We start from the raw sequence: 25,217 nt of genomic DNA, 5'->3' as shown, positions 1-25,217 counted from the left end.
GATCCATTAGTTAATGTTAGATAATTTATTAATTAACACGAACAAACAATGAACAATACATTTATTACTGTATTTATTCATCTTTGTTAATGTTATTTAATGAAAATACAGTTATTCATTGTTAGTTCATGCTAATTCACAGTGCATTAACTAATGTTAATGAGCACAACTTTTGTTTTGAATAATGCATTAGTAAATGTTGAAATTAACATCAACTAAGATTAATAAATGCTGTAGTAGGATTGTTCTTGCTTAGATCATGTTAACTAAAGTAGTTAACTAACATTAACTAATGGACCATTCTTCTAAAGTGTTACCGAAATATTATATATTATCATGAAAATTTTGTCAATTATTGCTCCCATTATTACACTTCTTTTTTCATTACATATTGTCCCCAAAATACATTGATATGCAAATTAGATTTATATAGATACACTGTATGTAATGAGAAAACCAGTTTATTGTCATTTTTGCACACATTTTGCAGAAAGAAAATGTGTATATTGAATCTTTCAGTTAAAACATAGTTGATAATCATCTTTATACACAGTTTGGTATGAAAACAAATTAAAACAAATCTTGAAGACTAAAAATATATTGGTGATTTAAAAAATCTATTGTTTTTTGCCTATTACTTTTACTTTTTTAAAGAAATTGAGTCCTGATGTCCTCAAAATGACATAGCACAACTTATTAATTAAATATCTTTATTATATTAATTATAATAGAATATATAATGCAATACAACATTAGATACCTTATTTTGGTTTAACATTTAGATTTTTTTGTACAAACTTCAGACTGACTGCAACTAGTATCACTGTATTACACAGAGGAATGGAATTGGAGGAAATACCTGTTGCACTGACAGTAGTTGTTTTCTGTGAGAGGCTGCCGCATGGATCTCAGCTTCCTCACCCTCTTCTATGTAAAAAAAAAAAAAAAAGAAAAAAAAAAATTTAAATGAGCCACTTCCTTTCTCACTTGCTTGCTTGCCTTCGCTCACCTTCATCCGTTTGTTCCTTCTTTGAACAACTCCAATCACGACGATAAGTGCGATCAGAATCAGAGAACTGGCTCCTACAGCAATCCAGATCCACAGCTTTAGACCATACACTTTCTTGCTCAAGGATTCCATAATTGGAGGTGGTTTCTCTTTCCTTTCAGTGGACCCCTTTACAACTGTTCAGAAATCATTATAACAGAGACTGAATCTGGGTTTAGTGAAAATTCTGACAGATACCATTACTTGTTTTCATGTTATGGCTGATAACCGATAAATGTCTATTTTGTCAAATTAAAAATGACACAAAAGATCTAATAAATAGTTTCACTTATAACAATTTAGGCATATAATATGTTCATGTAAAGTATGAAAAAATATATTTATTATTTTAAACATTATCTTTAAGTGAGAGTTAGATGACAGCTAACATAATTAAATGTAATGTAAATATAAGGTAAATGAGCATACACAATGTCCAATATCAATATGTATAGATACAGTACTGACTAATTTCTAACATCTGCCAATAAATGATTCTGATAAAAAAGTGTGCATCCTGAGACTGATCTTGTTAAACTGTGCAGAGTTGTTTTGTTTTACCTGAAAGTTTTTTTTCGACAACCGTCAAAGTCATCTTAGCCCTTAGAATCACTCCACCCTCAAACTCCACTGTACACACAAACAACCCTTCATCACTCTTCTGCACCTGAGAGAATATGAGGGGAAATTACTGCCAACATTAAAATATATATATATATATATATATATATATATATATATATATATATATATATATATATATATATATATATATATATATATATATATATATATATATATTATTATTATTATTATTATTATTATTATTAAACAGGAAAATCATTCTTTAGATTATTAAAAACAGTGTAGAGTATTTACATTTTTCAAAGTGACATCAAAGTTGGTGCTGAGCTGCCCAATGGTAAAGTTGACCCTTGATAAATCCTTGCTGTCCCAGTGTAAGCCTGTGTTTGTGTTCGTCAGGGTTGGGAAAGAGACTTCTTTGAGGTGGTCAGCCTTCCATCCCCCACGCACAACACGCTGAGATACTCTCTGAGGAAGAGAACAGGGCAGCTCTATGTCGTCCCCAGTAGAGGCATTAACATTTGTGCTCTGGAGATCTGTTGGAGACCCAGACAAATGTCACTGATAGCATGAAATATGAAGCATTATAGTAATAAAAAAAACACTCGTTCTGATGAACAACTACTGAGGGACACTAACCAACAACAGTCAATGTTACACTGAGCTTCAACTCATCATTGACTTTACACGTCCACAGGCCTTCTTCTTTTGAAGTCACAGACTTCAGTTGAATTACTTGATTTTTTTCTTTATATTCTTCATCATTAGGGGGTCTCAGCCACTGTACTTTAGTATTTGGGTTTCCTGTAATGTCACAGTGCAGCTCTGCATCACCAGACTTCAGCAGCACTGGGCCTGGTTTCACAAAGACTGAAAGAGAAATGGGAGTAAATATGAGAAATAAAATAATTATAAAAAATAAATAAGTACAAACATTTAAAAAATGAAGAGCACTACTTTCGTCTCTGACCTGACACAACACGCACTTCCTGTTGTTTCCCTGACTGCTTGCAGAAATAGTTTCCAGAGTCTCTTGTCTCCAGTTTAGGAACCTTCAAAGTGTCTCCATTTAAACTTGCTTTACTCGCAGTATGTGAAGTACCTTTAAAAATAAAAGTAATTTACAGTGTGACTATTCACACAATTACATATTCAAATCATTTATGGACTGAATGGAGAAGAACTGAGTCTGATACCCTTCCGTCTCATCCCACTTTTGCCATTAATGCTTAAAATGAGCAGGCCGTTAAATGTCCATTCTATATCACTGTTTGGATCCACTCCACACTTCATGAAAACATCTTCCCCGACTCGCTTATAAAACACATCACATTTCCCACACCATATACACAGCGCTGATGGAGAGAAGGAGGGTTAAACACAGCAAGACGAAGAAAGCTGTACAGGTGAAGTAATCATAGACTGCTTCAAACAAAATGTAGATTACAGCTTAGAATAATACAATGCACTTTATGAATTTATGCTTACCAAGAAGAAAAAAGAGGATCTTGAAAATTGCCATTCTGTTCCTTTTTCTAAAAAAATATAGTCCATGAAAATTAGTTTATTTTTAAATAAAAAGCCTGGAGTTATATTAAGATTTATTTTCGGTGAAAAAATCCCAACAATTTTATTTTTGTACAAAGTAAAAAGTAAAAAGAGGCTCATGCTTTTACAAAGAAAAAAAGAGCAAACAGGAAAAAACATGTGACTATGAGCCACAAACGCAACTCGCTTAAGTAATTTTGTTTCGTTTTCATTCGTTTCGTCTAGAAATCTAGAAATATTCATAATTACAACTGATTGAATTCGAATAATCTGAAATAAATGAAAATTTTAAATGACTTTTAAGTAAAAAAAAAAAAAACTACCAGCAAAATATTGAATGCCTCCAAATTGCAGTCTACAGATTCTTAAAAAACAATGAAAATGTTTACTGTAATTTTTAATCAAAGCTTTAATGTACTTCTAATGCATATATATTCACGCAAGATTCCCTATTTTTAGTGCAAATGAACATTTCTATTTGAATATGCAATAATATACATATTACAGTCATTAAAGGATGACACATTTTCATAAATCCTGCAAAAATCATGTGATTATAAAGTATTATAATCTAAAAATATGTATTTGTCGTTTACTTCCAACTCTTAACAATGGCAATTTTAAATAAATAAAAAAATCGAAAGATATGTAATTAGCATACATAGGCCTATTTAATATTTAGAAGGCAATAAAGTTAACGAAAAGATAAAACGTGTATCATGGCTTCAGACTGATCATTAAAGAACTTCTTCTTTGTGTTGTTAAATACCTCGAGCAGCAAAAATAAATCATTCTGCTGGAACTCATATTTCTATCTCGATTTTCTCCGTTTTTATTTAAGAAACAATCGCTTATGCAAGTGATGTATTTTCACAGCTGAACGCTCTTCTTTTCATACTCACGTTTGGATGCTGTTTTATGTTTGTTGATAAAGTTTGAGGCAAGTTCTGCGCATTTAGTCCAACTGGTAAAAACTATCGTGTGCGGGAAACCAGTCGACACCAAAACCTGAACCTGCACAAGAAACTGAAATGAGCTGAGAGCGGAAGAAAGCAAAAACTGTTGTTTGGAGAGAAACAACCAATGTAGGGCAGAAAACGCCTCTCACATGCACTTCACTCTGGGAAATCCTTCACATAGGGTTAGATTTAAGAATAAAGTTATAAATAGGGTCACAATAACGAATAATACAAATAAATTAATAAAAATAACTATTCGATGTCAGCATTTGCACATTAATAAACATTTATAACACCAACAGAAGTTTGGCCACTAAACAAATTCACTCACCAAATCTCATCAGCAGTCAAACATCATGAAACTTTAACCTCACGCTGTTTACCAGATAAATGAAGAGTTTCATGTTTTTACATTTATCAATACTTTTTTACTCTTTCCACTTTCAGTATTGCCAGTGCATTCACGTTACTTTCTGTAATAAACATGTTTATTAATGCTGACACTGCATTAGGCAGAAAGTTCCTTAATACACACACATAATTAATACACAGAGTCAAAAGCAGAAGCCACTTTTTTATTATTTTAAAGCAAAAGGAATTATCCCCCCCCCCCCCCCCCAAAAAAAGGAGAACAAAACAAGGGGAAAAGTGAAACTGCACAACACCTTTTGCATTCATATTTTTTTTTACATTTAAAAATCCAATTTATAACGTTTGACCGTTTTTTTTTTTTTTTTGTGATTTAGTGACATTTACTTGCCATTAAACATTTGCAAAAACATTCTGAAACACAAAGGAAGGAGGAGCTTAGCTCTAAAAGCGATGATGTCACAATAGCCACTATCCAATCAGGGGGAGGCACGAAAGAGACTAAAGAGAGTGTGTGTGTGTGTGTGGTAAGGCGTTGAACAACAAGGCGTTTTGAGTAAGAACACGAATCTTCACATCTTACATCTCATTTTTCCCCTTCTGTCTTCATTACAGTTCTCTTGGTAGTGAATATATTTGACTGAGAAGTGCTTTGACTTATTAAATGGTGCGTCAGTTTAGAAGCAGGAGTCTGGCCCTACTGTTTCAGTAGATCAGATACAGAGGAGTGTGTGTGTGCGTGTGTGTGAGAGGGAAACGCTATTCTAGTTTACTCTATTCAACCACTCTTCTGTAAAAGTACAGGTAGCCCAGGTCCTTAGGTGGTTTCTCAGAGGCACAAACTTTCTGATCATTAAAGATTACCCACCTGAAAGAAGCAAAGAGCGACAATGAATACATTAATACTGAGATACTGAATATGAATAATGATAGAGAGAGACATGGATAGAGAACTTCACTCACTGTTGGTCCTTCTTGATGTGGCAGACATAATGACCACACATTGTGCTCGTTCCCATGTGACTGATGAACGCAAAAAGCTCATACTCTTCAGGTAAAAAGAATGGGAAAGATGGGAAGAGAGCAAAATATTTATGATTCAGTTTACAAAAATCACCATTTAATAAATACCACAGAAACACATACTTCCTGGTCCGTCACGGACACGCGGTCCTGGAGGAGGTTCGCGACTGGCTTCACTTCCTCCCTCTGAGCGCCCACCTTCAGACACATCCATGGACTCCAGATCATCCAGATGAGAGAAGATCCAATCCACGGCTCGCTCCAGAACATTATTCTACAAATACAGAAATTGACAGATAGGATTTAAACCTCTTAAAGAAGTCATCAATTAACAAAACGGCCCGTGAAAGCAAGCACAGATCAACAACCATAACATGTTTCACTCTTTATTTATTTTATTTTTTTTAATTTTTACTACCAGTTCCCATAATTCAGGACCATGATTTGTGTGACTTTAATGCTTTAACCAGAGAATCTCAGTGATGCCACTTCTTGGTCACAATTTTAAAATAAATGTTGCATTTTTTTTTATACTGAGGTAATGTAAATGTATTCAATGTAGCAGCTGGGTTACATGCAGATACAATACACTTTTAGTAGCAGGTCTATGGATCAATAAAACATTTTGTATCCCGTGGGTTGAGAGAGACAGTTGCCGTGTCTCACCGTAGCTCTGAGAGCGCGAGTGGCCTGGTCTCGGCTGAATCCCATAGAAATAATAGTTGCTAGATGTTCCTTAGGTAGACTCTCTGTGGGTGTGGTGCCAGGAGCAGAACTTGATCCAGGATACACTAAAGGTGCCGAGAAATCTGCAGAAGTTCACAGAGAGAATATTACTGGAAATCTGCATTCTGCTTTAATTCCTCTTCACAGCTGACACTCATTGAAGAGTGAATTTACCAGGGTCTTCCATGTGTCCCATCACCCAGTTCATAGCAGCATCGATGCCAGTGTTGCCTGTGTAGTACACGGCCTTCCTGCAGGCCTCCAGAGGAAAACCCATCTCACACAGCTGAGACACTGTGGAGTCATCCAACACCGGAGCTGAGAGACATACAGAGAGAGAGAGTGCTGTACAGACATGTTTTTATACAAACACTTCTAGTAATTATTACACTGAATGAATAATGACAATTAATAACTAAAAATCAAAACCATCCTTAAAGGAAGAGGTAACCCAAAAATTGACATTTTCAGAAAATTCTCACTCTCAGTTCACCCAGGATGAAGAGGATTTTATTTCTTCATCAGAACTGATTTGGAGAAGTTGAGCATTACATCACTTGTCCACCGATGGATCCTCTGCAGTAAATGAGTTCAAACAGTCGCTAAAAACACTACAATAATCCACAACGTGACTTCAGTCCATCAATTACCATCTTATAAAGTGAAAAGTTACGACATTTTCTTCAGTGAAAAATAATCTCATCTGAATCAGGAGAGAAATATGCACAAGACAAGCACAATTTTAAAGTGAAAACGGTTAAAAACAGTTCTAACAAAATATGCTGGCAAATGATTTTTCACTGGAGAAAGCTTCATTATGGAGCATGGAAATCTATTTGTTTTTAAATTAAATTAATGCCTTAATGAAGGTCTTTTTTCTTACAAACATGCAGCTTTTCATGCTATAAAATGTTAATTGATAGACTGGAGTTGTGTGGATTATTGTGATGTTTTTATCAGATGTTTGAACTGTCCCTCTGACGGCACCCATTCACTGCAGAGGATCCACCGGTGAGCAAGTGTTGTAAAGCTGAATTTCCCTTCTTCATCAGATCATTTTTAGGTAAACTATTCCTTTAAATTCAAAATAAATAACATTTAACTGAAAGCTAAATATTAAGACTAACTAAGGCTGTATGAGATATCATTTATACATAGAGCAAACAAAGATTTAAAATTAAATGAAGAATAAAATTAAAATAGACACCGTAAACAAAGAAGAAAGCAAAGGAAAAAGAAAGACGAGCTTAAGTGACAGACAGATGCAGTGGGAAAGAGGAGAAAAGACAGACTGACACAGCAGTGGGGAGTAGAGGGAGTCGTCCTCCTCGTTGCCCTGGGAACCCAGGATACCTTTAACCTCCACATCAGGGGTCATGAGAGGAGGTGGAGCCACCTCTGGCAGAAGCTCCTCCCCTGGCTGCTGTCCCATAGCACGGAGCGAGCTCAGATCCAGCGTGTCAGGAACGTCAATGCTCACATCTATTGAAATCATTCCAAGAGTAAATTAATATTCAGACAAGGGCTGTCAACGCATTAATAAATCAGTTTAAAAGGATGTAATTATCTGTGCAAAAGGAACACCACATTCTCAAACGGCCAAAAATATTTAATTCACCTAGTTTTTTAGGAACCCAATCGAGGCCAAAAGTGAATTTCTTAATTTGGATGACAAGATGGTCAGGAAATGAAGCAAAGCGAGTGATCCTAAGAGACAAAGAGATATAAATACACTATTACACACAGAAGGAAACCAAAGACTAAACTGAGAATTAAATGAATATTAGTATTACTTTGTGGCAGTGGTTTTGGCTTGTACTGCAGAGCTCCAGAAATCTGTGAGAGTTTCCGGTTCGCTAAGAGCAGCCAAACAGACAGCAAATGGGATCTGAGCACGTGGTGCGGCAGGGGGAGGGGCTCCAGATGACTCCGCCTCCTCTCTGCAACGCTCTGCTTCTTGTAGCTCCTCTGATAAACAGAAAGAGAAGATGATGATAAATGAGAGGAAGGATAAAACAGATTGGATACACAGAAGCATGCTATGAGTGTCTAACCCATATTAGTGGCCTGGTCCATGGGAACAGGCAGCTGGACCATGTAGTCCACTCGCTGGGTATATTTGGCCTTTTGTGACTGCTGGCATACGATCTTCTCCTCCACTAGGAAGCGGAAAGCTTCTGAGGGATTCATGCCTGAACGACAGTTCCTCTGGGAAACATGAATAAATTATAAAATGAGTGTAGGCAAAAGTAAGTAGTGTAAAACAGAGACAGCATCAAAATCATCATCATTACCTCCACCATATTTATAAAGTGAAGAAGAAACTCCTGCGCATCCTGTTGCCGATTGGTAGAGAACTCAGGGTGGCCTCGTCCCACCAGAGCTTTGAACATGCGAGGTGCTATGCCAACCTGGTCTCCCTGTACAAAGAAAGTCATTTATAAATGGCTTTTCCTGAACAAGCAGAATGCATTTCTGGATTTTCTTGCAAAAAAAAAGGTCACATTCTGTACAAAATCTATTAATAAATGATTTAAACACACATTTCATGTATAAGACCCAGTGTGTGTGTACATACCCTGGGTTCAGTGGAGGTACTGGGGTCATCTCCGGGGTCAGGGGCCGGCTTAGAGTACTCTCCAGAAAGAAGGCCATAACCCAGCTTTGCTCTGGTTTCAAAGAGTGGAAATGAACATTTTTTTTTTACTTTATAAAATCATTACAGTGTTTGAGCTCTATGATTCAATCAAAGCAGATAATCAGTTTTCTTTCTCTTTTTTTCTTCCAGGTAACTGGGAGAATTGATGTATGGTGACCCCTGCTGGATATATGATATTACTGAAGCCCCTGCAGGAACATGAGGACTAAAGAGTTCAGCCTGAAATGAAAAAACTGTCTTCATTTTGTCACTCTCATGTTGTTTTAAACCTGGATGAGACTCTTTCTGCTGTGAAACATGACACTGTTCATAAAGCTTGTACTGCTCTATATTCCAGGTTTTCTTAAGTCGTGCAAGGGTTGTGTGAGAAACAAACCATCATTTTGTATATTTAAACACAGGGCATTAAGATGTATTTGACACCAGTGATTAGAAATGACCCATGTATTATTTAACCAAAATGACTTGCCAAGCAATACATGGAAGTGTGATTTGAAAGCTACTGAAGAGAGCAACATTTCAGCGGTGAACAATCTCTTTTAGACTAAAGTTTACTAGAGTTTCTGGGACAGGTACTTACACTTGAGTCTTAAAATCCTGGGTAGGGTCACTGGGCGCCTCATTAAAGATCTTTTCGATGTTGGAAACGTATCTAAATATCAATGAGAGAGAGAGAGGAAATTATGCATTTAGAGAATTTATTTCAGCAGCAATAATTCTGTATAAACATAAAAAAATCACACAAAACATCCATACACATGTACAACGCCATTCAAACATAAATTTTATTTTTAATGTTATTGAAAGTCTCTTATGCTCACTTAGGCTGCATTTATCTGAATAAAGTAATATTATGAAATCTTACAACTAATTTGTGTGTCAGTGAAAATTTGTAAATTTGTAAAAGTCACATGATCATTCAGAAATCATTCTAATATGTTGATTTGGTGCTCAAGAAACATTTATTCTTATGTTCTGGTTAATATTTATTTCTAATTAATTCCTTTAAATGAATAAAAAGCAAAACTCCCAAAAAAAGCATTTATTTGAAGCAGAAATATTGTCTAACATTTTCCCTTTAGACTAATTTAATTCTGTATAATTTTTTTTTTTTTTTTTAAAACGTCTTTGATCTATAGTTATTATAGATATGTTTTTATATCCATGGCTGAAATATTGCTGAATCATCATAAAAACTCTAGACCCACACAAAGGCTGACAAAGATTGTGAGAAGCACTGACTTGGTCTGGAAGTCTGGGATGGTGAAGAGCACTTGCATGATGGAGTTGAGGTTGCAGCTGTTTCCCAGGTTCTTCATCCCGGTGAGCCCCACTCTACTGGTAGTACAGGAGGGCATGATTATTCCCCCCTGAGCCATTAAAATATCTCCGCCCACAAAAAATCTTTCCATCTCTCAGATTCATCCACAGATTTTGCTGTAGGTCACAGACCTCGCACTTCCAGCCACTGAAAGAAAGAAAAAGAAAGAAAGAAAGAAAGAAAGATGCCTGTGTATGTTTGTATTGTCTGTTTCTCAGGAGATCAAAGTATCTCAGGTTCTTTCATCCTTATACCTCTTAAAGAAGACCACAGGGAGAACAGCATCTTAATTATAACAGGTACTGTACTTGACTGAACTGTAGACAAGACACCGATTTACTTCAATGAGTGCATTTTTCACTGCCACTGAGCAAACTTTACAAAGTGTTTCAGGGAGAGAGTCAATGAGAGACTGCTTTACTAACTTACATTTTGGGTAAGCAAAACTTGTAGACAAGTAACACATTAATTTGTCATCATACCATTTTATTTGCAAAAACATGTACAATCATCAGTGTTCGGAAGGTGACTTTGGAAATGTTATAGCTAACACATTTAAGGTTACCCTATTTAAAATGTAACATGTAGCTATTTCACTTACTTTAATGTAACTGATTACATTTGATTACTTTTTGATTAATTTTCTAAATTTCAATGAATGTTTTCAATTGATAATCATTTTTTTTATTTTCAGGCAGGCTCAACCTAACAGTTGTACTCAACAACTGTTACTGTCAGACTTTCAGAATTCTACATCATTTAAAATAGGATTATAATATTTTTTGTAATTTATCTTTCACAAAAACAGACTTTAGCACTTTTTTATTTTGACATCATTCTGAGGTTAAATAGAGATTTAAAACCATGACAAGAAATGTTTTAATAGATATGATATTGTTGAATGAAATCAAATCTTTGCATAGCTATGACAGGAAACTCAGGCATCTAATAGTTAACCTTAAAAAAAAAGCATATGTATAAACCCAATTACGTGATTCCGTTACATGTAAATAGTTACTCCACAACACTGACAATCATTGACTGTTCTTAGTTTTTTTCAGTTTCAGTGCATAATATTCATTTTGATTTTCCAGCAACTTTATTTGCAAATAAAGCTTTTTTTTTTCAAGAGACTCAATGTCGTCCTCAGGGGCTACACTTTCTGCAAACCCTGTGTCTTGTGAGGGAGAAGGCTTATCTTGAGGACACAGGGAGATGTCCTGAGATGATACAGGAGAAGATGCGACAGATGGACTGGCTCCAGCATCATCCACACTATATTCACATGCAGAAAATATTAAAGAGTGCAAACATGTTTATTGAATCAGATGTGTATTTTTTTCCATGTCCATAAATTAAAGTAACTAATGTCAAGTTACAAAAAAGGCTAATACATTAAATGTATAATTTCCTTCTTACCATCGCTTTAACTCCTTCAGTTTGAGCAGTGCAGGTTCTAAAGCATCTGCAATGCAATGAATGGAAGAACTGGCCATTCCCAGTATCTCCTCTACTAGCTTAGCGACTTCAGACTGAGGATTATATGAAAGGCCTCCACCTATTTGACAAGAACTCAGCTGCTGACCACATTGAAACAGTCATTTAATATAAAAATGAGTTTAATAAGCCTAAAAAAAAGGAACTAGTGGCTTGCTTGATTTCTTTGTATGCTGAAATTTCCTTTGCGTGCTGTTGCCAAAACATTTCCACCTTTTCTCACAATCCCCTGCTGAATTTTCCTCTTATCACCACTTTCCATTTAACGACTGACTGCACTAAGAGATTTCTGGACCAGTTTGGTTTCCTTTTTTAATCCATTTTAATTGTCTGCAACTGTGAGTGCAATTTAGAATGCTGTGATTCATCACCTAAATTAACTAAATAGCAACACATTTGCCACAATGTTTACAAATTTGAGAGGATTTTGATATTGTGCTTTTAAATTATAATACATTTAGGGTCTGCTGTCATTTTCATGTGTGAAAGTGATCTGTTCCCCATATCACTTTTGCATTAGGGAATGCAAAATATTTGAAGCTCAATATCTCACAATCAGAATGCAGATAAAATCTTTTAAATTCCAAGGCAGCAAAATTTCCAATATCAATATGTATATATAAAGTACTGACTAATCTCTAACATCTGCCTATAAATGATGTGATTCTGATCAAAAGTGTGCATCCCGAGACTGATCTTGTTAAGCTGTGCAGAGTTGTTTTGCTTTACCTGAAGGTTTGTCCACAACTGTCAAAGTCATCTCAGCACTCAGAATCACTCCACCCTCAAACTCCACTGTACACACAAACAACCCTTCATCACTCTTCTGCACCTGAGAGAATATGAGGGGAAATTACTGCCAATATTAAATATATATATATATATATATATATATATATATATATATATATATATATATATATATATATATATATATATATATATATATATATTAGTAAAGAGGAAAATCATTCTTTAGATTATTAAAAACAGTGTAGAGTATTCACATTTCTCAAAGTGACATCAAAGTTGGTGCTGAGCTGCCCAGTGGTAAAGTTGACCCTTGATGAATCCATGCTGTCCCAGTGTAAGCCTGCGTTTGTGTTCGTCAGGGTTGGGAAAGAGACTTCTTTGAGGTGGTCAGCCTTCCATCCCCCACGCACAACACGCTGAGATACTCTCTGAGGAAGAGAACAGGGCAGCTCTATGTCGTCCCCAGTAGAGGCATTAACATCTGTGCTCTGGAGATCTGTTGGAGACCCAGACAAATGTCACTGATAGCATGAAATATGAAGCATTATAGTAATAAAAAAAACACTCGTTCTGATGAACAACTACTGAGGGACACTAACCAACAACAGTCAATGTTACACTGAGCTTCAACTCATCATTGACTTTACACGTCCACAGGCCTTCTTCTTTTGAAGTCACAGACTTCAGTTGAATTACTTGATTTTTTCCTTTATATTCTTCATCATTAGGGGGTCTCAGCCACTGTACTTTAGTATTTGGGTTTCCTGTAATGTCACAGTGCAGCTCTGCGTCACCAGACTTCAGCAGCACTGGGCCTGGTTTCACAAAGACTGAAAGAGAAATGGGTGAAAATATAAAAAAATATAGCATAATTATAAAAATAAATAAAAAAGAAAAAAATGACGAGCACTACTTTCGTCTCTGACCTGACACAACATACACTTCGTATTGTTTCTCTGACTGCTTGCAGATATAGTTTCCAGAGTCACTTGTCTCCAGTTTAGGAACCTTCAAAGTGTCTCCATTTAAACTTGCTTTACTCGCAGTATGTGAAGTACCTTTAAAAATAAAAGTAATTTACAGTGTGACTATTCACACAATTACATATTCAAATAATTTATGGACTGAATGAAGAAGAACTGAGTCTGATACCCCTCCGTCTAGTCCCACGTCTGCCATTAATGCTTAAAATGAGCTCGCCGTTCAATGTCCATTCTATATCACTGTTTGGATCCACTCCACACTTCATGGAAACATCTTCCCCAACTCGCTTATAAAACACATCACATTTCCCACACCATATACACAGCGCTGATGGAGAGAAGGATGGAGAGAAGGAGGGTTAAACACAGCAAGACGAAGAAAGCTGTGCAGGTGAAGTAATCATAGACTGCTTCAAATAAAATGTATATATCAGCTTAGAATAATACAATGCACTTTATGAATTTATGCTTACCAAGATGAAAAAAGAGGATCTTGAAAATTGCCATTCTGTTCCTTTTTCTAAAAAATATAGTCCATGAAAATTAGTTTCTTTTTAAATAAAAAGCCTGGAGTTATATTAAGATTTATTTTCGGTGAGAAAATCCCAACAATTTTATTTTTGTACATAAAAAGAGGCTCATGCTTTTACAAAGAAAAAAAAGAGCAAACAGGAAAAAACATGTGACTATGAGCCACAAACGCAACTCGCTTAAGTAATTTTGTTTCGTTTTCATTCGTTTCATTTGGTCTAGAAATAGTCATCATTTCAACTGATTGAATTCGAATAATCTGAAATGAATGAAAAGTTTTAATGACTTTTAAGCTAAAAAAACCTACCAGTAAAATATAGAATGCCTCCAAATTGCAGTCTACAGATTCTTAAAGAACAATGAAAATGTTCACTGTAATTTTTAATCAAAGCTTTAATGTACTTCTAATGCATATATATATATATATTTATATATATATATATATATATATATATATATATATATACGCAAGATTCCCTATTTTTAGTGCAAATGAACATTTCTGTTTGAATATGCAATAATATACATATTACAGTCATTAAAGGATGACACATTTTCATAAATCCTGCAAAAATCATGTGATTATAAAGTATTATAATCTAAAAATATGTATTTGTCGTTTACTTCCAACTCTTAACAATGGCAATTTTAAATAAATAAAAAAAATCGATAGATATATTTAATTAGCATACATAGGCCTATTTAATATTTAGAAGGCAATAAAGTTAACGAAAAGATAAAACGTGTATCATGGCTTCAGACTGATCATTAAAGAACTTCTTCTTTGTGTTGTTAAATACCTCGAGCAGCAAAAATAAATCATTCTGCTGGAACTCATATTTCTATCTCGATTTTCTGTGTTTTTATTTAAGAAACAATCGCTTATGCAAGTGATGTATTTTCACAGCTGAACGCTCTTCTTTTCATACTCACGTTTGGATGCTGTTTTATGTTTGTTGATAAAGTTTGAGGCAAGTTCTGCGCATTTAGTCCAACTGGTAAAAACTATCGTGTGCGGGAAACCAGTCGACACCAAAACCTGAACCTGAACAAGAAACTGAAATGAGCTGAGAGCGGAAGAAAGCAAAAACTGTTGTTTGGAGAGAAACAACCAATGTAGGGCAGAAAACGCCTCTCACGTGCACTTCACTCTGGGAAATCCTTCACATAGGGTTAGATTTAAGAATAAAGTTATAAATAGGGTCACAATAACGAATAATACAAATAAATTAATAAAAATAACTATTCGATGTCAGCATTTGCACATTAATAAACATTTATAACAAAAACAGAAGTTTGGCCACTAAACAAATTCACTCACCAAATCTCATCAGCAGTCAAACATCATGAAACTTTAACCTCACGCTGTTTACCAGATAAATGACCAAATCTCATCCGTGTTCTTTATACACTTAGAAGAGTTTCATGTTTTTACATTTATCAATACTTTTTTACTCTTTCCACTTTCAGTATTGAAAGTGCATTCACGTTACTTTCTGTAATAAACATGTTTATTAATGCTGACACTGCATTAGGCAGAAAGTTCCTTAATACACACACATAATTAATACACAGAGTCAAAAGCAGAAGCCACTTTTTTATTATTTAAAGCAAAAGGAATTATCCCCCCCCCCCCCCTCCAAAAAAAAAAAGGAGAACAAAACAAGGGGAAAAGTGAAACTGCACAACACCTTTTGCATTCATATTTTTTTTACATTTAAAAATCCAATTTATAACGTTTGACCGTTTTTTTTTTTTTTTTTTTTGTGATTTAGTGACATTTACTTGCCATTAAACATTTGCAAGAACATTCTGAAACACAAAGGAAGGAGGAGCTTAGCTCTAAAAGCGATGATGTCACAATAGCCACTATCCAATCAGGGGGAGGCACGAAAGAGACTAGAGTGTGTGTGTGTGTGTGTGTGTGGTAAGGCGTTGTACAACAAGGCGTTTTGAGTAAGAACACTAATCTTCACATCTTACATCTCATTTTTTCCCCTTCTGCCTTCATTACAATTCTCTTGGTAGTGAATATATTTGACTGAGAAGTGCTTTGACTTATTAAATGGTGCGTCAGTTTAGAAGCAGGAGTCTGGCCCTACTGTTTCAGTAGATCAGATACAGAGGAGTGTGTGTGTGTGTGTGTGTGTGTGTGTGTGTGAGAGAGAGGGAAATGCTATTCTAGTTTACTCTATTCAACCACTCTTCTGTAAAAGTACAGGTAGCCCAGGTCCTTAGGTGGTTTCTCAGAGGCACAAACTTTCTGATCATTAAAGATTACCCACCTGAAAGAAGCAAACAGTGACAATGAATACATTAATACTGAGATACTGAATATGAATAATGATAGAGAGAGACATGGATAGAGAACTTCACTCACTGTTGGTCCTTCTTGATGTGGCAGACATAATGACCACACATTGTGCTCGTTCCCATGTGACTGATGAACGCAAAAAGCTCATACTCTTCAGGTAAAAAGAATGGGAAAGATGGGAAGAGAGCAAAATATTTATGATTCAGTTTACAAAAATTACCATTTAATAAATACCACAGAAACACATACTTCCTGGTCCGTCACGGACACGCGGTCCTGGAGGAGGTTCGCGACTGGCTTCACTTCCTCCCTCTGAGCGCCCACCTTCAGACACATCCATGGACTCCAGATCATCCAGATGAGAGAAGATCCAATCCACGGCTCGCTCCAGAACATTATTCTACAAATACAGAAATTGACAGATAGGATTTGAACCTCTTAAAGAAGTCATCAATTAATAAAACGGCCCGTGAAAGCAAGCACAGATCATCAACCATAACATGTTTCACTCTTTATTTTTTTTATTTTTTTAATTTTTACTACCAGTTCCCATAATTCAGGACCATGATTTGTGTGACTTTAATGCTTTAACCAGAGAATCTCAGTGATGCCACTTCTTGGTCAAAATTTTAAAATAAATGTTGATTTTTTTTATACTGAGGTAATGTAAATGTATTCAATGTAGCAGCTGGGTTACATGCAGAATGAGAGACAATACACTTTTAGTAGCAGGTCTATGGATCAATAAAACATTTTGTATCCCCTGGGTTGAGAAAGACAGTTGCCGTGTCTCACCGTAGCTCTGAGAGCACGAGTGGCCTGGTCTCGGCTGAATCCCATAGAAATAATAGTTGCTAGATGTTCCTCAGGTAGACTCTCTGTGGGTGTGGTGCCAGGAGCAGAACTTGATCCAGGATACACTAAAGGTGCCGAGAAATCTGCAGAAGTTCACAGAGAGAATATTACTGGAAATCTGCATTCTGCTTTAATTCCTCTTCACAGCTGACACTCATTGAAGAGTGAATTTACCAGGGTCTTCCATGTGTCCCATCACCCAGTTCATAGCAGCATCGATGCCAGTGTTGCCTGTGTAGTACACGGCCTTCCTGCAGGCCTCCAGAGGAAAACCCATCTCACACAGCTGAGACACTGTGGAGTCATCCAACACCGGAGCTGAGAGACATACAGAGAGAGAGAGTGCTGTACAGACATGTTTTGATACCAACATTTCTAGTAATTATTACACTGAATGAATAATGACAATTAATAACTAAAAATCAAAACCATCCTTAAAGGAAGAGGTAACCCAAAAATTGACATTTTCAGAAAATTCTCACTCTCAGTTCACCCAGGATGAAGAGGATTTTATTTCTTCATCAGAACAGATTTGGAGAAGTTGAGCATTACATCACTCACCCACCGATGGATCCTCTGCAGTAAATGAGTTCAAACAGTCGATAAAAACACTACAATAATCCACAACGTGACTTCAGTCCATCAATTACCATCTTATAAAGTGAAAAGTTACGACATTTTCTTCAGTGAACAGTAATCTCATCTGAATCAGGAGAGAAATATCCACAAGACAAGCACAATTTAAAAGTGAAAACGGTTAAAAACAGTTCTAACAAAATATGCTGGCAAATGATTTTTCACTGGAGAAAGCTTCATTATGGAGCATGGAAATCTATTTGTTTTAAAATTAAAGTATTTTTTCTTACAAACATGCAGTTTTTCATGCTATAAAATGTTAATTGATAGACTGGAGTTGTGTGGATTATTGTGATGTTTTTATCAGATGTTTGAACGGTCACCTTACGGCACCCATTCACTGCAGAGGATCCACCGGTGAGCAAGTGTTGTAAAGCTAAATTTCCCTTCTTCCCTTCTTCATCAGATCATTTTTCGATCAACTATTCCTTTAAATCCAAAATAAATAACATTCAACTGAAAACTAAATATTAAGACTAACTAAGGCTGTATGAGATATCATTTATATAGCGAGCAAACAAAGATTTAAAATTAAATGAATAATAAAATTAAAATAGACACCGTAAACAAAGAAGAAAGCAAAGGAAAAAGAAAGACGAGCTTAAGTGACAGACAGATGCAGTGGGAAAGAGGAGAAAAGACAGACTGACACAGCAGTGGGGAGTAGAGGGAGTCGTCCTCCTCGTTGCCCTGGGAACCCAGGATACCTTTAACCTCCACATCAGGGGTCATGAGAGGAGGTGGAGCCACCTCTGGCAGAAGCTCCTCCCCTGGCTGCTGTCCCATAGCACGGAGCGAGCTCAGATCCAGCGTGTCAGGAACGTCAATGCTCACATCTATTGAAATCATTCCAAGAGTAAATTAATATTCAGACAAGGGCTGTCAACGCATTAATAAATCAGTTTAAAAGGATGTAATTATCTGTGCAAAAGGAACACCACATTCTCAAACGGCCAAAAATATTTAATTCACCTAGTTTTTTAGGAACCCAATCGAGGCCAAAGGTGAATTTCTTAATTTGGATGACAAGATGGTCAGGAAATGAAGCAAAGCGAGTGATCCTAAGAGACAAAGAGATATAAATACACTATTACACACAGAAGAAAACCAAAGACTAACTGAGAATTAAATGAATATTAGTATTACTTTGTGGCAGTGGTTTTGGCTTGTACTGCAGAGCTCCAGAAATCTGTGAGAGTTTCCGGTTCGCTAAGAGCAGCCAAACAGACAGCAAATGGGATCTGAGCACGTGGTGCGGCAGGGGGAGGGGCTCCAGATGACTCCGCCTCCTCTCTGCAACGCTCTGCTTCTTGTAGCTCCTCTGATAAACAGAAAGAGAAGATGATGATAAATGAGAGGAAGGATAAAACAGATTGGATACACAGAAGCATGCTATGAGTGTCTAACCCATATTAGTGGCCTGGTCCATGGGAACAGGCAGCTGGACCATGTAGTCCACTCGCTGGGTATATTTGGCCTTTTGTGACTGCTGGCATACGATCTTCTCCTCCACTAGGAAGCGGAAAGCTTCTGAGGGATTCATACCTGAACGACAGTTCCTCTGGGAAACATGAATAAATTATAAAATGAGTGAAGGCAAAAGTAAATAGTGTAAAACAGAGACAGCATCAAAATCATCATCATTACCTCCACCATATTTATAAAGTGAAGAAGAAACTCCTGCGCATCCTGTTGCCGATTGGTAGAGAACTCAGGGTGGCCTCGTCCCACCAGAGCTTTGAACATGCAAGGTGCTATGCCAACCTGGTCTCCCTGTACAAAGAAAGTCATTTATAAATGGCTTTTCCTGAACAAGCAGAATGCATTTCTGGATTTTCTTGCAAAAAAAGGTCACATTCTGTACAAAATCTATTAATGAATGATTTAAACACAAATTTCATGTATGAGACCCAGTGTGTGTGTACATACCCTGGGTTCAGTGGAGGTACTGGGGTCATCTCCGGGGTCAGGGGCCGGCTTAGAGTACTCTCCAGAAAGAAGGCCATAACCCAGCTTTGCTCTGATTTTAAAAAGTGGAAATGAAGGGTAGAAAGATACAAATTTTGGTTACTTTAAAAAAATCACTATATTGTTTAAGCTCGATGATTCAATCAAAGCAGATAATCAGATCTCTTTCTCTTTTTTTCTTCCAGGTAACCGGGAGAATTGATGTATGGTGACCCCTGCTGGATAGATGATATTACTGAAGCCCCTGCAGGAACATGAGGACTAAAGTAATGTTCAGTCTGAAATGAAAAAAACTGTCTTCATTTTGTCACTCTCTATTTTGTTGTTTTAAACCTGTTTGAGACTCTTTCTGCTGTGAAACATGACACTGTTCATGAACACTGAAAAGTGTTTCACAAATCTTGTACTGCTCTATATTCCAGGTTTGCTTAAGTCATGAAAGGGTTTTGTGAGAAACAAAGCATAATTTTTGTTTATTTAAACACAGGGCACCAAGATGTATTTAACACCAGTGATTAGAAATGACCCATGTATTATTTAACCAAAATGACTTGCCAAGCAATACATGGAAGTGTGATTTGAAAGCTACTAAATAGAGCAACATTTCAGGGGTGTACAATCTCTTTTAGACTAAAGTTTACTAGAGTTTCTGGGACAGGTACTCACACTTGAGTCTTAAAATCCTGGGTAGGGTCACTGGGCGCCTCATTAAAGATCTTTTCGATGTTGGAAACGTATCTGAGTATCAATGAGAGAGGGGAAATGATGCATTTAGAGAATTTATTTTAACATAAAAATACACAAAACATCCATACACACGCCATTCAAACATAAATTTTATTTTTAATGTTATTGAAAGTCTCTTATGCTCACTTAGGCTGCATTTATCTGAATAAAGTAATATTATGAAATATTACAACTAATTTGAGTGTTCAGCAGCCATTGCTCATGTCAGTGTCACATGATCGTTCAGAAATCATTCTAATATGTTTATTTGGTGCTCAGGAAACATTTATTCTTATTTTCTGGTTAATATTTATTTTTTATTAATTCCCTTCAATGAATAAAAAGCAAAACCCCCCAAAAAAGCATTTATTTGTAGCACAGATCTTGTCTAACATTTTCCCTTTAGACTAATTTAATTCTGTATAATTTATAAAAATAAAAAAAACTATAGTTATTATAGATATGTTTTTATATCCATGGCTGAAATATTGCTGAATCCCCATAAAAACTCTAGACCCACACAAAGGCTGACAAAGATTGTGAGAAGCACTGACTTGGTCTGGAAGTCTGGGATGGTGAAGAGCACTTGCATGACGGAGTTGAGGTAGCAGCTGTTTCCCAGGTTCTTCATCCCGGTGAGCCCCGGGCCCCACAGGGGCCTCAGAGTGGTACCGGACTCCTGAATCACCTCCCACTCTCCCACACGCTGGTTCACTGCGATCTCCAGCTCAGTCATGGTTCTCTCCGTCTAACAAAGAGAGACAAAGACTAAAAAAACAGCATCTTCAGCAGTTAAAGAAGAGGTTTTTCAGATGACCGTACCTTTTCCATAGTCATCATATCAATGCCAAAGTGAGAAAGGTGTTCTGGAAGCTTAGGGTCTAAAACCATGTCATCTTCGTCATATGAATAGACATCTGCAGAGACAAACACATCAAACAGGGTAATCATGAATATGTATGATTTAATTCGATTTTGTGTGACAACTCCACCTGCTCCGTCGGGTGTTATTGTGCCCAGTTTGACAGCCAATGGGTATCCACTCTGCTGGTAGTACAGGAGGGCATGGTTATTCCCCCCTGAGCCATCAAAATATCTCCGCCCACAAAAAATCTTTCCGTCTGTCAGATTCATCCACAGGTTTTCCTGTAGGTCACAGACCTCACACTTCCAGCCACTGAAAGAAAGAAAAAGAAAGAAAGAAAGAAAGAAAGAAAGGTGGGTAAATGTAAAGAATCACTTACTCAAACTTTCTCCTGAGCTCAGCTGTACATATCAAATGTGTCTACACCATTCAAACATGTATGCACCTCGGAGGGATTTTGACCCCATTGTCGAGTTGTTTAAGGTCAGCTGCGTGTTTTGACTCCTGTCGCACTTCTCCGTCCCACTGCTGCACCTGCAAAGTGTGTGACACTGAGTCTGCTGCCTGCAGCCCCGCCATCGACAAAGACACCTGCCAAAAACACCAAAACAGCCAATCAATAAAAGTATGCTCTGTTATAAAGTACAAAGCACTCAATTATGACTATGATATAACAGAGGAAACTCATTTTTAGACAAATGCAATAAAAAAAATTACTCACCCGTTCCCGAACAACATCTGGCATGGAGGCTAGATCTTCTGATGTCACTTCCTGTCGGTCTGGGAACAGAACCACCTTGACCTCTTCCTCATACTGCTCCTGCTCAACATCAAACCCTCCCTCGATCCCTGCAAGAAACACATGCAAACTTTTCAGCATTTTACATTTTATAATATAAACACAGTCACAACACAAAACTGAGAAATCTAAAATGTATGCAGGTGTTTACCAATGGCTAGTCTTGTGGGCTTCTTTTTCGGAGGGTCACCTGATCCAGAATTGTTTTCATCCTCCTTCTGATACACAGACAAGGTTAGTCTATATATTTGCCATGAATCAGCATATTAAATGCAGTGAAATTACATGATGTAATATGTTACAATATTTTCTTTAATACCATATGTAACATTTCTTCTAAGGTTCAAGCATTTTCTATCATATTAGTCTGCAAAGACATAAATAAGCCATGTGTATACGGATTTGCAGAAAAAGTCTAAAAATGCAATAGAGTGCCAGAGAGTTTGGACCAAAAGACAAACGTTCTTGATCTTTGGTTCTATACATAAGTTGCTTATTAGATTTTGATATGTGGGTGTGGCACTCAAAAAAAGTGGAGCCAGATGAACGTGAGCTTGCCAGATATGGTTAGAGAAGTCCTGTATATGATGCTGAGAAGTACACACTACAGGATTTTTTAAATCATAACCGATTTTGAAATCTGGTTGCAGCACACACATGAGGAGAATCTTTGCAGATCATCTTCCCTCAAATATTAAACATGAATACACTACAAGATTTGAACATCATGGCACATCATACATTGCAAGATATTATTAAGATTATCGTGCCAGAGGGAGTGCCTCACGTGATCTCACGCAGCAGATCGTCACTGAATTCGTTGTTGTTTTTTAAGCATGCTAGCTTTGTGCACTAATATTGAGGCGATTTCACTCAAACGCTTCTCTTTCTCCTTACAGTTGTGATGCGTTTTTGCCATATTATACAGGCAGTTGTGTTACTACAAAATCTCAAGAAACAGTTTCCTCTGTCTCCACTATCCAACAAAGCCGCACATCAGTTGTTTTGCACATTGGCTGGGAAAGTACTGACATAATCATTTACGGTTACATTTCCAACGAGTGCTTGCGGTGTTCGGCCAATCACAATGCACTGGGTCAGTTGGCCAATCAGAGCAGACTGCGCTTGTCGGAAGGAGGGACTTTGTAGAAAACACGCGTTTGAGAGACGCAGAGCATAGAGGACCTAAAATAAAGTATTATGTATAAACTACAAACAGTATTTGAAAAATGAGGTGTTATTTCAACACATAATTTTTGAACCCTTTAAAATATCAGTTGAAATAGTCTGGGCTGATCGCTTCAACAAAAGCATATAACGATTAATAACATTTTTGCTCACAAAAGGTCAGGCTTTAATGTTTTAAAAAATATCTTAAAAACCGATTTCTTTATGGAGAAAATAAATGGATAAAAGATTTTTACTTCCAGTACCCAACTCTGTTGAACTTAAACATTGCGGTTTGTCCCACCCAACCTGACACAGCAAGGCAATGGGATTATCTGTGTGTCTGTCCAATGAAAGACAGAGAGTGTCCAGGAAACCTGTTAGACGCCCATCATTTTATCTGAATGAAGACTTCAAATCACTACGAATGTTTACTTAAACCATGCATGATTATTATTTATAAAAGCACAGAATGATGTGTCACGAGCTTACCTGTGTTTTCCGGGTCCGGGTGATGTGCAGGTAAGCTCTCTGACCGGTTTTGGCGTAGTGTCTTTCGACATACTTGCTTCCAAAGCCGAGAAAGCTGTTCATGCAGACATACAAGCCTCCCTCACTCTCCTGAAACAAAAGGAAATAATTGTTTGAATGAAATACTGTTGGTCAGTACCATGGGTTCAGTGAAGCTGTGGCCGTCTCATGCGCATGATAAGAGTTACCGATGCACACAGACTCATCCAGGAAAGAAACTGCAGCTACAAGCGCATGTTAGCGTTAAAACTAGCTCACAGCTAGCTAAAGTAGTATACATAAACTGGTAGCATATAAATCAAAGGAAATTAGTGGTTTAGTCAAGATGTGACCAATGAGAGCAGAGTCAAAATTACGATGATGACTCGGCTTGACATTATGAAGGAAAACAGTGCAAACTTGTGAACTCATTGAGCGCTAGTTAGCAAATATCGCAGCTCCTGACAAGGCGAAAGCAAAACAACCACCTTACGCAAATAAAAACCATAAAAATAAATGCCGAAAGTGCGCGATGACTGTGCAGTCGCATGCTACAGCTGAACTCACCGGGCTGGAGAATGAGAAGGCGCACTCGTCTTTGTGAACACGATCTCCGGGCCTCGGAACCCGAATCGTAGACAGAACCGACATCAATATCTCGCTAACCTCCGTCATTATCTGGCTAAACACGATTGGCCTTCACACGCTTGAGTTTTTAAGCCCCCGCTCCTGAGATACAGTCCGCTTGAAGTGTTTGACAGCCTCCTTTTTCTCCCAGTTTGCTCTCAATGAAAAGCTGCTGCTGATCCAGTGTGTTTCATTCGAGGCCAGGGGCGCTGCTTACTCTCAGCGCACGCATCACAGCAGTAAGTGTTTGACCGTAAAGCGACAAAAAAAGCGCGCATTAAATTTTTACAATCCCCATTTAATTTAAACATAACATATTATTATGAGCCTTAGCTTAATGCCTTCCATGCAAGAGTTAAATAATCGTTTAATGCAGTATAGCAATCCCGGCATAAAAAATACTTTCTTTAGCAGTTCACAACTGAAAAGAAATAAACCTTTATCGAGTCTCATGTATTTTCTGCATTACGGTAAAATGGAAGCCATGACAGTTGTCAAAATGAGAAAGCGGAAATTTTACCTCAAGCAAATAATAACACTGGCCTCATGCGGCTGGGAGTGTAAATGTGCGCAAAAAGTTTTGAGACCGTTTGCATCCAGGATAAATGTGATGTATCAAATATATGGATTGTGTTGCTTTTGGGTTAAGTGTAGATGATTACTGGTTATCCTGTAATTGGATTTAACCTAATAGATTTAGCCTATACTACAATTTAAACAAAACAATTGAAGTAATTCTAATACTTTA

The 25,217-nt window shown here is 36.9% G+C and overlaps 2 protein-coding genes and 1 long non-coding RNA gene across 6 annotated transcripts; 1 reads left to right on the top strand and 2 right to left on the bottom strand.

Annotated features, from left to right (window-relative positions):
• The first annotated feature begins 1,925 nt into the window (after positions 1 to 1,925).
• LOC127974526 (uncharacterized) lies at positions 1,926 to 12,985 on the top strand. Its single transcript, XR_008157308.1, has 2 exons — positions 1,926 to 2,056; positions 12,872 to 12,985. It is a non-coding gene; the product is annotated as an uncharacterized LOC127974526 (long non-coding RNA).
• On the bottom strand, positions 4,084 to 11,277 carry LOC127974525 (ubiquitin carboxyl-terminal hydrolase 5-like). 2 transcript variants are annotated; one of them, XM_052577860.1, is made up of 14 exons: positions 10,160 to 11,277; positions 9,498 to 9,569; positions 8,837 to 8,927; positions 8,553 to 8,678; positions 8,313 to 8,466; positions 8,052 to 8,226; positions 7,877 to 7,965; positions 7,555 to 7,740; positions 6,433 to 6,576; positions 6,199 to 6,341; positions 5,656 to 5,806; positions 5,473 to 5,557; positions 4,472 to 5,377; positions 4,084 to 4,195 (listed from the first exon to the last, which is right to left on the bottom strand). In XM_052577860.1, exons 1-13 carry the CDS (start codon positions 10,327 to 10,329, stop codon positions 5,284 to 5,286), a joined length of 1,680 nt encoding a protein of 559 aa, XP_052433820.1. In that variant the 5' UTR covers positions 10,330 to 11,277; the 3' UTR covers positions 4,084 to 4,195; positions 4,472 to 5,283. The 2 variants fall into 2 exon arrangements, with proteins under 2 accessions (XP_052433820.1, XP_052433821.1); XM_052577861.1 differs by having other exon boundaries at positions 7,612 to 7,740.
• Positions 4,084 to 24,696, bottom strand: LOC127974523 (ubiquitin carboxyl-terminal hydrolase 5). 3 transcript variants are annotated; one of them, XM_052577858.1, is made up of 21 exons: positions 24,410 to 24,693; positions 23,825 to 23,953; positions 22,317 to 22,383; positions 22,088 to 22,215; positions 21,812 to 21,957; positions 21,494 to 21,678; positions 21,324 to 21,418; positions 21,056 to 21,249; positions 20,442 to 20,513; positions 19,737 to 19,827; positions 19,455 to 19,580; positions 19,215 to 19,368; positions 18,954 to 19,128; positions 18,780 to 18,868; positions 18,458 to 18,643; positions 17,346 to 17,489; positions 17,112 to 17,254; positions 16,566 to 16,716; positions 16,383 to 16,467; positions 15,324 to 16,287; positions 4,084 to 4,195 (listed from the first exon to the last, which is right to left on the bottom strand). In XM_052577858.1, the coding sequence occupies exons 1-20, from the start codon at positions 24,515 to 24,517 to the stop codon at positions 16,194 to 16,196; spliced, it is 2,562 nt and encodes an 853-aa protein (XP_052433818.1). In that variant the 5' UTR covers positions 24,518 to 24,693; the 3' UTR covers positions 4,084 to 4,195; positions 15,324 to 16,193. The 3 variants fall into 3 exon arrangements, with proteins under 3 accessions (XP_052433818.1, XP_052433819.1, XP_052433817.1); XM_052577859.1 differs by lacking the exon at positions 4,084 to 4,195 and adding an exon at positions 14,936 to 15,047 and having other exon boundaries at positions 18,515 to 18,643; positions 24,410 to 24,696; XM_052577857.1 differs by lacking the exon at positions 4,084 to 4,195 and adding an exon at positions 14,936 to 15,047.
• Positions 24,697 to 25,217: the final 521 nt, after the last annotated feature.

Source organism: Carassius gibelio, chromosome B16 (genome assembly GCF_023724105.1).
Source record: "Carassius gibelio isolate Cgi1373 ecotype wild population from Czech Republic chromosome B16, carGib1.2-hapl.c, whole genome shotgun sequence".
In the NCBI taxonomy this organism is placed as follows: Eukaryota; Metazoa; Chordata; class Actinopteri; order Cypriniformes; family Cyprinidae; genus Carassius; species Carassius gibelio.
This window is presented reverse-complemented; position numbering and strand designations above follow the sequence as displayed.